Here is a 13187-nt window from a genome sequence, read left to right as displayed (position 1 = left end):
CTAACAAGGCGTTATGATCACTATCATGCCTGGGTAGAATAGTAAATCCAGTCACGAAAGACCAAATTCTGGATTCTATTAAAACGAAGTCCAATATTGACTCGTGGCCCACCCTGTTAAAAGTGTATTTACCAGGCGAATCGGAACTAAATCGACCATTGCAGGCACATAGAAAATATTTCAAAGTAAAAGCCTTGATTTGAAGCACCAGAGAAGACCAGGCCCTGATCGGGGTTGAGTTTATCTCAGGGATAGCCCATACCTCATCTTCTTCTCTGCCACAAGAGTCATCAAAGTCTTTTAGGGGTTCATATTGACAGTTTAGGTCACCACCCAAAAGAATCAGACCATCTTTTATATCGCCCGACATTATTATATGTAGATGGTCTATTGTTGGTGACTCCTTTCCATTATTCACAGGCCTGGAATAAACATTAATCAATTAGATTTTGTAAACCTTGTTAAAAGACAGGATAAGGCTCAAGATGTCTGGCCCAGTTTCTTCTATTTGTGAGACAGTGCATCCTAGATGGATCCCGATCCATATAATTAGCCCTCCCGACGGTCTTCCCTGCCCTTTAGAGAAGGCTAATTTGTAATAGGATGCAAATCCCGGACAAGTGTGTTCCTCGACAGCCCAGGTTTCTTGGAACATACAAATGTCACAGGAATCTACCAGTGTTTCCCAGTCCGGGCAATTCAGTTTGTTTTTGATGTCCGCAATGTTCCATGAAAGAAGCTTCAAATTTAGACTGGGTTTTAATAAGGATAGGGGGGTATTGTGGATCCCTTCCGTGGCATCCTCATTTAAGACCAGCAGGGAAGCCAAGAGGAGAGAACAAGCAGAATTAACGGAGAGTAGATCAGCCTTATTAGAGGACCCATTTCCTCTAATGGGCAAATGCCCACTTTTAGCCTGTAACTTGGCCAAAGCCAATTTTTGGATCGAAGAGACAGAAGGTGGAGCTCGTACAGGACAGAGATAAACATCAGTATGACTGGGGGCAGATTTCTCTTTCTCAGGGTGTGAGCTATCAGGTCTTTGCTGTTCACTAGCTATCCCAGCTGTTTCCCTACCCTTTTCGATCTCCAACAGTCAGTCTACTGCATCTAAATGACTGAATCTATTTTGTGAAGGGAGAGTAAACTGGATGAGATTTTGGTATAAACAATTCTGTCCCCCCTGTGGGGGTATTCAGCGCCATACATTTGAACCAGTGCCCTGTTCCTCACACCTTACACTAACATTGTTGAGCACATAAAAATAGGTAAGAGAAAGGCATCTAATATGTCCCCCTCTTGCTTGATGGTCAGAGATTGGGTACAGTTGATGTTGTATAATGTGAGGCTTCCTTAGATTAACTATTATACACTCCCCATTTATATCTTTTGGTCTGTTACCCACCCAACTTACTCTACTTGTCAGCAGAATATCGTTTGCACTGACAAATTGGCCCCTACTAGAGAAAAAATGTAGGCATTGTTGTTTAACTCGGAGTGTGATTCCTTTGCCCCTAGACTGAGAGACGGAACTCCAGAAAGAACTACTACATAAGGGATTAAAGCTGGGGGAAGAGTGGGATGGGCAACTCTGGACTAGATGGCTTGTCAGCCGGGTCCAGACTGGCGGCAGTATTTATAGCAACTCTTGGTCCATCGACCTCCCTATTCCCTCCGTTTGCTCTTTTTTCCATTGGGCAATTAGGTTCCTTTTCCCTACAGGTAACATTTTCCCCCGTCCTGGCCAGGAATGCTCACCCCTGTCTCTAATGGTCCTGAGCCCACCACCTCTTCTTGGACTGGTGGGCTGTTTTTGACTGCAATAGCTGGTGAACACTCAATTCTCTGCCCTTGGAGGCTAATTATTTTATCAATATGCCCATGAATATGTGCTAATTCTTACCTTACTATAGCTCTAATTTGTACTTTTAGAAAACTCAGCAGGGAAGGGAACCAAGTAGGTTCTAAATCAACCTTTTTCCGCTTGGCCTCACTCTGCTTATTAGGGTCTAGGCCACTCTCTATGAGTGCTATGGAATCACCATGGGTGGCTTTCCTCTTGGTCCCGGCTCTAGTATTTCTACTGTTAGACTTACAAACAATGGATTTCTTAGCTCCTCTAGCCGGTCCTATTTTCTTCGCTAAAAGTTTTTGAGTGAGGCCCTCTCCCTTGTCTTGTGGAGTACTTGGCAAGATTGTTCCGGGGTAGGGGTGGGGGAATCAGAGACAATCGGGTGGTTAGGAGGTGTACACAGTGGTTGAAGGTCAGGGGTCAGAGATAACCTACGCTCTGTGCATTCTATTTCTGTTGCAACCACCCATATCGCTCTTTGGAGCATTTTATCAATGGATGTTTGGGGAAGAGGGGGAGTTACTGGTCGTGGAGGTGCATGGCACAGCGCTTTTATGCTCTGTTTCCCCATGTTAACCCATTTACTGTGGCCCCGCTTTTCCCGCAGTGCGGCACTTCCGCAAAACGGGCGGGGCCACGTCGGCCATTGGCCGACGGCAGCACTGGGGAGGTAGTGCTGCCGTCGGCCAATGGCCAACGGCAGCAAGGAAGGAGTTAATATACACAACTGCTTGCTCCAATACAAAGAAATAAAATAGATCAATTGGCTGACTTAATTATTCAATATGCAATAGGTACCAAAATAGGAACACACACAGTTTACCCGGGAAAGGGTTTATGGCTCAGGATCTTAAATAACCTGCAACTTACAGAGTTCTTTGCAACCAGTACGTGGTAAATAATTGGCCCTACCGTTATGTTCAGGTACCTTCGTGAGTTCCAGAAAAGTCTTTCGCCAAGGGGGGTGGCCCAGCCCGGCCTCTTCTGGCCACTGATGCTGCAGCTGATTTTGAGGGCCACTGGTGCCCTCCGGCAGCGCCATGGGCTCTGTGCCTCGCAGGGCCCTCTGGGGATTGTAGTTTGAGCAGAGCCGGTCCCCTCACGGCTGCGCTGGCGGCTCCAACAACGTGGCAGCAATGGCAGCAATAGCATCAGTCTCCCGCTGGCTCCCGCAACGGTAAGTGACATTGGCCGTTCCCCTCACAGCGGATTCAGGCTATGGAGCTTCCCCCTTTCACCACTGAACCCAAAAGTGGGATTGGTCTATAGCAGCGAGGGCCCTCCCTATTGCCTTTCTTAAATATTGGGATAATAACAGCATGCTGCCAAGAGGCAAGAATCTAACAGGATACTGCATCATTCAATGCCTTAGTGATTATTGGGGCCTACAGTACAGTGTTCTCCTTGTAGAGATCCATGGGCACCCCATCTGGACCAGGTGCTTTTTTAGATGGACTGGTGGAGATAACAGTAATTACCTTGTTGAGGTTAAACCTGACATCTAAGAGAAAAGGATGGGAAATCTCAGTTGGTTGCACAATCCTGCAATTTTCAAAGGAATAAATACCTTTAACCCTTTCGATGCTGATGACGAGCTCAGCTCGTCATCACCCACGGGTGTCGTGTGCTGATGACGAGCTGAGCTCGTCATGGTGCCAGCAAAATGGCAATTTGCAGCACAGCGCAAAAATCCCCACAGCAGCCATGTGGTTAATGGGGTTGATCCAGCTGTCTGCATTGATGTTGGTCCCTAACCCATCACTTTTGAATTCAGTTTGCCTTTTCCCATTCACAATAGCCCAGAAGCCTCTGTTGTCCTTTTCCTTACATGAGATTGTAAGGCTAGTCCAAGCTTCCTCTTTGAGGGCCATCTTTTGTTTTTAAGACTCTTTTGGTAGTGTTGCCTAGCGTTAGCTACAAATTCCTATCCCTAGGGCTGATGATTAGGGCAGCTCACACAATTTGATAGCAGCCCTATAATCCTTATCAAACCAGCCAGGCTGAATAAAGGTTAACATTTTCAGTAGGGCTAATAAAAAGGGACTTAATGAATTGGTTTAGTTTTTCAAAGGCTACAATTAGTTCCGGTGGTGGATGTTCCACTAAGATTAGCCTTGACAGTAGTAGTCAGCAAGGAAGGAATATTTATCACATGCCATCTAAGCCTAAGTCCCTTATTCTTAAGGGTCAGTTTACTGACTCCTTTATACTGGATTGGTTGATAGCAAGTTGGCAGGAAGAGTTTTCATTCATTAGCAGCAAGGAAGGAATATGTATCACATGCCATCTAAGCCCAAGTCCCTTTTCTTTAGGGATCAGGTTACTGACTCCTTTACACTGAGATGGTTTAAAGCAAGTTAGCAGGAAGCGTTTTCATTCAGTAGGATTATGGTCACTATACTCACTTGTGTCAGTGCCCCCGGCAACCACATGATTAACCACACCACTAAACAGGAGTATGTAAGCTGTAATTGTTCCTTGTTCTTGGCCTATAAAGATGGTGTCTTGCATTGCCAAGTCACTCTAAATTTCAGTCAGGTTGCAAAGGTCAAACGCCAACAAGTGTCTCAATAATAGTGGTACTCTCTGATCGACACTGCGGCCGGATACAGTTGATCGCTGCAAAAGGATCGAGCTGGATTTCATGTTGGCCTAACTTAGCATTAAAGTCACCCTTGACAACCACAAGAAACTTGCTCAATATGCATTTAGACCAATTTCTCAAAATTTCAATTACGTTAAACAATACCTTAATTTGACAACCAAATTCATCCATCAGATTGTAAAAATAATCAGAAAAAAATGAAACCTGCTGGAGTGAACAATTCACAAATCTCGAATCCCCGAATGATTGCATGAAATTGAAATTAACTTACATAGCTTAGACACTCAGACCATATTAGCCAACTCTCCCAGGTCTCTTCCCCAGCAGACAAGTGGCAGGTACAATAAAAAAATTCATACCCATCCCAAATGATATCTCCTTGGTGTCAGGTTTCCTGCAATAACACAGTATCATAGTTGCAATATAACTGAACCAATTCGGATCTGACATTTAGAATGTTCCAGCAAATCGGATTAGTTAAAGGGTCCAAATCTTGTAGCTGCTCGGAAGGCATTTCACTGTGAGCAGGCATTTCCAGGCCGACCCTGCCCCAACATTACCACTAGACTCAATTGATACACCATGATCATTTGACAGTCAATCTAAATCCTCTAGACCCGATAGAGTGCTGAATATGTTAGAGGTAGGGATACTGGCTCGCGTGATGTGCTCAGAAGACCTGGGTGGTAAACCATTCCTGACAGGCTGTGTGCAAGAAAATTGACAACAGAAATAACTCAATGGCAGGATAGTTATGTGATTGTTCTTAAAGTTCCAACAAGCATGCTGAGACCAGTTCAGAATTGAACGTCCAGATAGGGTCGAGTTTCTATGGTTTATGACGATGCAGTCCACAGAAAATGTTTTCTTGATGGGCAAATCCAACCCACCCTTATGACAAATAAAATGTCTCTATATTCTAAAATTCTGATGTCTGATATTTTTAATTAGCCAATAATATACCTTGTTCTTCAGGTTATTAGGGCGGGACAGGGCATAGTTGGCACCAGGCATTTCCCCGGTGGGCTGCCAGGGTGGGGGCCGATTTTGGACCGTTGGGGAGCCGTGTTTGTTACCGGGGCTGGTTTTGCAGCATAGCCGTAATATCGGTCCACTGTAATAAAAGCAGCAGTGATGAGAAGGGAGTGGTGATTCCAACTAGCACCCACCCCCTCAGGGGCGGCCGAGCTGTTTGCCAGGGCCGGTTTGGGTTCCCTGTCTGGCGGTGCAGGTCATCATGGGTTTCCAGCCGGCTGTGGGCAAACATGGAACTTTAGCCAAGACTGCTATGTAAGGACTACAGTCAGGAGGGAGATTGAGGCAAGCACAGTTCATAGAATCCTTACGTAAAGGCAGTCGTCCTGATATAATCCAAAGTTCATATTAGCCGCGGCTCCACAATGGTGATCCATAGCCATGTCGGGCATGGCTATGGATCACGTGTAAGCACTCTGCTGCAACCTTCCATATCAGAGGTGGCCTTCACACTACATACTGTCATCATCTCTGCTACCATGACTCCCAGTGGATCTGGATTTTTAGAATGATTGGATTTAGGAAGCTTTGATATCACAAGCTCTACACTCTACATGATTTTCTCTACTGAGGGAGTAACGCAAGTAGTAATATAGAGATTCACAAAGGACCTCTGCACTTCTATAGCCCTTCATGTGTTCACCCTGTTCCACATTCTAGATCTCAAGGCTGACAATTCTGCTTACCACAACCAAGTACTCTGTGTACACAGTCATGTCTCAATCCTTCCTTATAACCACCCTCCACAAACTGTCCTGTGAAAACTAGAGCCCTGATTAGGAAAGTGCTCACGTGGCAAACAAGGGGAGCATACCGCAGGCCAAGGGATTTGACCGGGAGGAGTGGATGAAGCTTGGTGAGGTGGTAGGAGTGACGTTGAAAAGCTCTCCAAAAGGAAGGATAGTTTGCGTCAAGAACTGGCTTTCAGCAGTAGTGACAAAGGACAATACATCTAAAAACAGATGCCTGTGAGAAATCACAGATAAAGGCACAGACCGAAAAGCATACCCAGCTGAAGTTCTAATAATAGCAGGCAGCAAACATTTTTCATTAATTTGCTATTTGTACAACACACTCTGCCATTAGTATGTCATTGAATCACCATTGGCTGTCAGAAGGTGCCTCAGTGTGTGCTTCGGCCCTTTTCTCTGGAGTCGGAGTCATTCAGTGATGAAGTGTTCTGCATATTGTTTCCTGGACCGTCTCGGGTTTGGTGCCATCTTAAATTACCTTATGGTTGGGTGTGTGAGAAATTTACCAGAGGGCATTTATCAGTTGCTTATGCAACATTCTCTTTGTCCAGTAGTTAGGGATGATCTGGGCCTGGTGTAGCTGGCTTTGTGGATGTTTGGGCACGGTGTGCCTTAGGTTGGGAGCACCTTGATAGTCCGCTGTAGAATATATGGCTGCTGTGTTGGGTCCTTGTGAGATATGTGAGATATGTGAACACAGATTGTTGGAGGTGTGTGGTTTTATAGTGGCACGTGTTTCGATTTAGTTAAGCAAAGCGTAAGGGAAACAAAGTGCTGCGCATATGTGCACTAAAAGGGCGTAATCACAGTAGGTCACACCATTAATCCAGATAGTGAGATGAGGAGAGACCTATATAACGAGCATGATTACAGCTGAACATGAGCAGATTTTGCCTACTCCAATTGGAACTAAAGTGGGAGTTTTGGATCAGGGGTTTGTGCCCCAAGCCTTTCAATGCTCAGTGCCAAAAGCCCTATTCAGGCTTGTATCTTGCTCCTGACCTGGTGGCACACGTGGCATGCTGTTATAACCAAAATGCTCTGGTCCATCCTCCTCTCACCCTACTGGTTTCAACCCTTCATGCAGGGCAGATCAGATAGGACTGAAGGTCCATGGAGCATATATACAAAGCTTGCGCAATGACCTAAAAAGCGCACATGCACTGCATGGAATCGCCAGTGTAATCGCCTGTGGTTAAACTCTGGATAAGCCACTATAGAGCTTCGCTAGCTATGCGCAAGCGCATCAGCAGGCGAGCCCTAAAAAGAAAAGGACTGTTATGGGACAGTGCAAGGGAACTGCACCACAGCACAAAGACAGCTGCTGTGGCTCCAAGGTGATGTGGGGAGGGGTGAATAGGTAGAGACTGAAGTGGCAAACCCACCCAAGACCCGGTCATGCCATGTAAGCTCAAGGACTTAAATCCCAGTCAGAAAGTAAGCCCTGAAGGGACATTAAGAGGTAAGGCAGCTGAGGGCCAATGGCAATGGAAAACAGAGTATAGAGAAGTGCACTGCAGGATAGAAAAGGCTGCTGCAAGCCCTCCCTCCCCCAGTGGGATTAAGTTGGACAGTGGCAGGAAGGGAACCTTGATGGGAAAGGCTGCCAAGGGGTTGTGAGAAGGAATGCAGTGACATCTAGTGGCCATGGGTGGTCACTGCAGCAGTAAGGACACCAGTAGAAACTGCACCTGGATGGAGGGTGTGGTACAGGGCAACAGCCCCACGCAGCAAGTTCCAGAAGGACTGAAGAAATAGCGAGGCATGTGCGCTCAGTGGTGAAAAGATGCAAGTGCAGGTCTTGAGCGCACATGGTGCCAGAAGTAGGAGTGCCCTCAAGTGATAAAAGGACGGTACACAGTCAGAAGTAGGCCGAAGACCAGATTGGAGAAGATGACAGTATGGACAGGAGCCAGAGAGTGAGAGCCCTGCGAAGAAGAGGGCCCAGATTGTCACAAGAGGTGACAGATCCTGTGAAGCCAGCCCAAGTGGAGGCTGCAAGGAGAGACCCACATCGGCGTAGTATTGAGGCGTCAGGACTGTGTCTTCAAGAGAAGATGACCTGCAAGAGGTCAGAGGACATGACCTGGGAGAAGTCAGAGAAGATGGCCTGCAGATGTCATAGAAGATGACCTGCGAGTGGTCAAAGAAGATGAAGATTGACTTGAAGCCGAAGGATGAAGACCCAGGAGAGGTCGTGAAAGGAAGAAGGTTACGACTAGAGGTCTGGTCACTGGATGAGGAGAAAGCATTGTCCTAGGGGTAGGACATGGCCAGGAAGACCCGTATGAAGTGCACGTCAGATGGAGAGGCCTGGTCATAGAAGAAGTGTAAGACAAGATGGGACCAGACCCCATCGCAAAGTGAAAAACAAGGAAAAGGAAACTGTGTGGCATGAGGCCACCACAGAAAAAGTCTAAAGTAAAAAGCGAAAGAAGAGCGACGTATGTGATCAGACATCTGGCACACCACAAGGTACAGAAGACGACTGAGTGAAAGAACATTGGGAGCGAAGCACAGTACCCATGTAACATCTGTGGCACCATGAGAGGGTGGCTGTCCAGAAGCCTTTGGTTACACCAAGCAAACCTGGCACCTGCAGATGAGAGCAAGCTGGACCATTGGTACCATCCACCTTTGGGGTCACATGGGAGACTGGATTGTGGTCCTGCCCGGACGTCCTGAGTGACCTTGGACATGGGATCTAGAAGAGGATCCGACCACTCTACACCAGACCGTGGCGATCAAGGGGCAAGGGCCTCAGGGATTACCAGTGAGAGCGGGATCCCGAAACGAGTGATGAGGACACAGCAACTCCCCCGCAGGTCCCAGGAAGACGAAGAGCTCGTGTCGTAAGTTGGATCCTCCAAAGACCATCCTATCAATGCTGGTGCACCAGAATCCGTATGGCAGGAGTACTCCAATCCGGAAACACCTACCCTCCAGGTGAATCAAGGGACTTGTAGGTGGGTGTTGGAGTGACACAGTGAAGTACACCCAGTGCAGTGGAAGCCTGGTGAAGAGGACCTCAGGGGCATCCTGTGAGAGGGGAATACCTGTGATAGGGGCATCCTGGTGAGAGAAGGATGCCTGTAATTACTCCACCATTCTGCAGCTGCAACAACAACCAGGATGTCATCCGTTGTCGGTGGCTTGAGGTTCATGAAGCCAGGACGTATTTGTGAAGACGTAACATCTTCCAGATTCACGATCGTTCCACATGCACTGTCCCTGTGAACTGTACATATAGGCTTTGGTTGTAAATTTTAACGCCATGAGTCCAGGGAGGAACAGATCAGCAGTTCACCACTGAACTGTGCCAAGTAGAACTGGTGATCCAAGCTGCAGTTGTACCATTGTCCTGTTCTGAAAGCAGCTGAATAGACTCAGTGGAAGTTTTCTATTGTTGTTTTATTCTCTACCGCAGGTTGGACTTGTTGTTCTAGTTTTAATAAAGTTTGGGAGGGATGTAGTGACCTGCTGGTTACTGTTCTAGCCTTTGCTGTGCCAGCCACTCCCTGAGTGCTGGCTTACATTCCACCCCACACCAATCCAACACAGCCATCACAGGGCATATGACCCTGGTAATATAAGGGGCCGGGTGCACATACCCTGGGCCAGTTCCACTAACTATATGACTGTGTCTGTGTTGTTACTATCACTGCATGGGGGCCTAGGGCCCCACAACTGTACACCTTCAAGAGCCCTTTCTACACATTAAACCGCCTGCTGCACTTTCTATCTCCTCAGTTCCAAGAGAATATCAAGGATGTGCTGCCCGGACTCCCAGCCCAGGACGATTATTACCTCCTGCGATGGCTCAGAGGTAAGCATTGGGGAGATGTAAGTGTGAGTGGAGGAGGGAGAGGTGGGTGGTGTGTGGTGGGCGGGGAGGTAGGAGGAGGGAGCAGTAGTGCATACTGAGGCAGCTATGCAGCCTGCATGGAGGACAGGGGAGTGCGCATGACTGTTTTGGGAGGCTCAATAGGGACGACCAAAAATCTTTGCGTACTCAGGAGTGGGCACACAGCTCCTCCCCTGCCCTTTTCGGAGAGCAGATCAGCACCCGCAAACATAAAATGGTAATAACTAAAAGTTATTACTGTTTTATGTTTTTGCTTCTCGCACTGCAGAGAAGCCGCCGCTCTGATCTGATGGGATCAGTTGTAGCTTCCAGGCTATGTGCTGCTAGGTCCTTTCTTGGATTCCAAAGCATGCGCTGAATTGTTCTTAATGTATTGGGGGCCTTACCTTCCAGGCTATGCGTTTCAAGCACCTGGTGTCTCCTTCAGCATGCCGTATGAGTTCCTCCGCCTTTTGGGAATGTGAAGGCAGGAACTCCATATTTCTCCACCATAGTATCTTTGCTGATATCCATGGATACTAAATATCTTGGGCTCCCTTTAGATTCATCAAAGATTCCTATGACTGAGAACTAGTATTACAGGCAAGAAACCTTTCCTTCTCCCATGCTATGTGTTGTAATGGTTAATTCCCCTCTTCTTTCTTCACATCAATGCTCTCTCTGTTCAGCCTGCATGGCAGGAGAATAATGTGTGATGTCATGGAATGTTGGTGTGTGGACTGGTGGAGAGTGTCAGTTGGAGGATGAGAGGCTGAGCAGAGGGAGACTGCTCCTGGTGGGGCTACTCCTTGGATTATTTATTTACAACATTTTGGCGACAAGGGTGGGATGGCCGGGCCCTCAGCCTGTGTGATATTCAAGCTGAATAATGATGCCACTGTCTGTGGCTTTAAAGCTGTGTGCCAGCGAGTACTGCAGTGCCATCCAAGCCATGTAGTTCACGCGTGTCCAACTGCTTCCAGGGTGTATGCTGTTTGTCTACCACATTCACAATCAGACCATGTATTGGCAACACCCCTTTGGGCATAGCATGCACAAGATAACTAAAGTTAACACCTATTGGGGTTGGGAGGGTTTTTTTGGGTTGAAATGTGAAGCAGCCAACACTATGTGGATGGTGTTGAGGGTGTTATTTCGTGCCAGTTACTGCGCCTAACCGTAGTTGCGTGGTGTTTGGAAGCTGTTCTTATGGGCACAATTAACCACATAACTGTAGGCGATTTGCTCATAAATGGTGCATTCTTCTATGGGTCACACGCAGTCTATTCACTTTGGCCCTGGGCTTGCTGCCAGACCGAGGTAGCATAAAGCATGGGATTTAATCATGATTGCTGGTTGGCAAAGAGTATATAATGGCTAATAAACTGGAAATTAAGGTAACTAAAGGTGGATGTTTCATTGGAATTCACCCGTCTAAAGTCTCACAAGCTGCTGTTTCCCCCCAGTAAATCTCTATTCTTATATTTCAGCCAGAAACTTTGATCTGCAGAAATCGGAGGCCATGCTGCGCAAGGTGAGATCCTATAATTATGCGAAACGTACTCTAGTATGTACAGTGTTTCTTTCAATGTAAGTCAGAGTTCATTTATATTTCTCCAAACTGTAATACAAGATCCAAAGATATTCGCCCCCTGTACACCTCTAATTCAAGAAATCCTTTTTTCTTTCCTTACTTCAAGCGATAAAATTCAATCAACCAAAACATTTCGTTCCAAATAACTTTTTCAAGGTTGAAATATAATAGAGGAAAATTAAAATCAATAAATACAAGTTTTTTGTCTTTCCTTTCAACTTTCTGATATCTTAATGGAATCTATGCAATACAGGTCACCTTTTTCAGTACAACTTCTGCTTCACTTTTTTTTTTTTAAATGTGTTACATTTTGTTGTTGAATTCCAGGTACATTTATACTGTTTCAAATCCAGTTATTAAGGTGTCTGGGTAGGGTCCTATTATACATACTTCAGTTGCTACTACGGGGGAATTTGTGTTCGGCCGGGCTATGCTCCGCTGAGAACACACTACCGCCAATCCCCACTGACCTCTGCACCGGCCAGGCTTAGCTCCACCGGCCCGGAACTACCACTCCCAGCAGCCCTGCAGTCCGGCTCCTGGTGACGCTGCTGCCCTGCCCATCAATCCGCGCCAGGAGGCGCATAAGGATCAGTGTGGCCCGAGGACTTTGTGTTGCTACTACGGGGGAATTTGTGTTCGGCCGGGCTTTGCTCCGCTGAGAACACACTACCGCAAATCCCCACTGACCTCTGCACCGGCCAGGCTTAGCTCCGCCAGCCCGGAACTACCACACCCAGCAGCCCCGCAGTCCGGCTCCAGGTGACGCTGCTGCCCTGCCCATCAATCCGCGCCAGGAGACGCATAAAGATCAGTGTGGCCCGAGGACTTTGTGTTGCTACTACGGGGGAATTTGTGTTCGACCGGGCTTTGCTCCACTGAGAACACACTACCGACAATCCCCACTGACCTCTGCACCAGCCGGGCTTAGCTCCGCCAGCCCGGAACTACTACTCCCAGCAGCCCCTCAGTCCGGCTCCTGGTGACGCTGCTGCCCTGCCCATCAATCCGCGCCAGGAGGCGCATAAGGATCAGTGTGGCCCGAGGACTTTGTGTTGCTACTACAGGGGAATTTGTGTTCGGCCGGGTTTTGCTCCGATGAGAACACACTACCACCAATCCCTACTGACCTCTGCACCGGCTGGGCTTAGCTCCGCCGGCCCGGAACTACCACTGCCAGCAGCCCCGCAGTCCGGCTCCAGGTGACGCTGCTGCCCTGCCCATCAATCCACGCCAGGAGGCGCATAAAGATCAGTGCTGACCCTCGTCTGCGAGGACGCGGGCGGGACGCACCGGGAGACGCCCGGGACAAGGGCGGGGCCATCTGTGGCCATCGGGGCCAGACGAGGCCAGGCCGGGGCACATTTCTTGGCCTTAACATATGGGACGTACAGTAAGAGACTCTGCTTATGCTAAGGACTTGTTATCAAATTTTAAGGGTCCACGGTGGTGCTTATTCATCTATTTTTATCTATTTTGCATGATATAATCTGCCTGATTAAACA

The 13187-nt window shown here is 47.6% G+C and overlaps 1 protein-coding gene across 1 annotated transcript in view; it reads left to right on the top strand.

The window, feature by feature from the left end:
* The window catches only part of LOC147679625 (SEC14-like protein 2), a 269075-nt gene that overhangs the window by 61565 nt on the left and 194323 nt on the right, over window positions 1–13187 (top strand). The window contains exons 2-3 of the mRNA XM_086943202.1: window positions 9995–10070; window positions 11579–11622. Coding sequence (XP_086799328.1) covers window positions 9995–10070; window positions 11579–11622 — 120 coding nt within the window. The remainder of the gene's footprint in view (window positions 1–9994; window positions 10071–11578; window positions 11623–13187) is intronic.

Source organism: Lissotriton vulgaris, chromosome 11 (assembly GCF_964263255.1).
Source record: "Lissotriton vulgaris chromosome 11, aLisVul1.2, whole genome shotgun sequence".
In the NCBI taxonomy this organism is placed as follows: domain Eukaryota; kingdom Metazoa; phylum Chordata; class Amphibia; order Caudata; family Salamandridae; genus Lissotriton; species Lissotriton vulgaris.
Note: the sequence above shows the minus strand (reverse complement) of the source record. Positions and strands in the feature narration are given on the sequence as shown.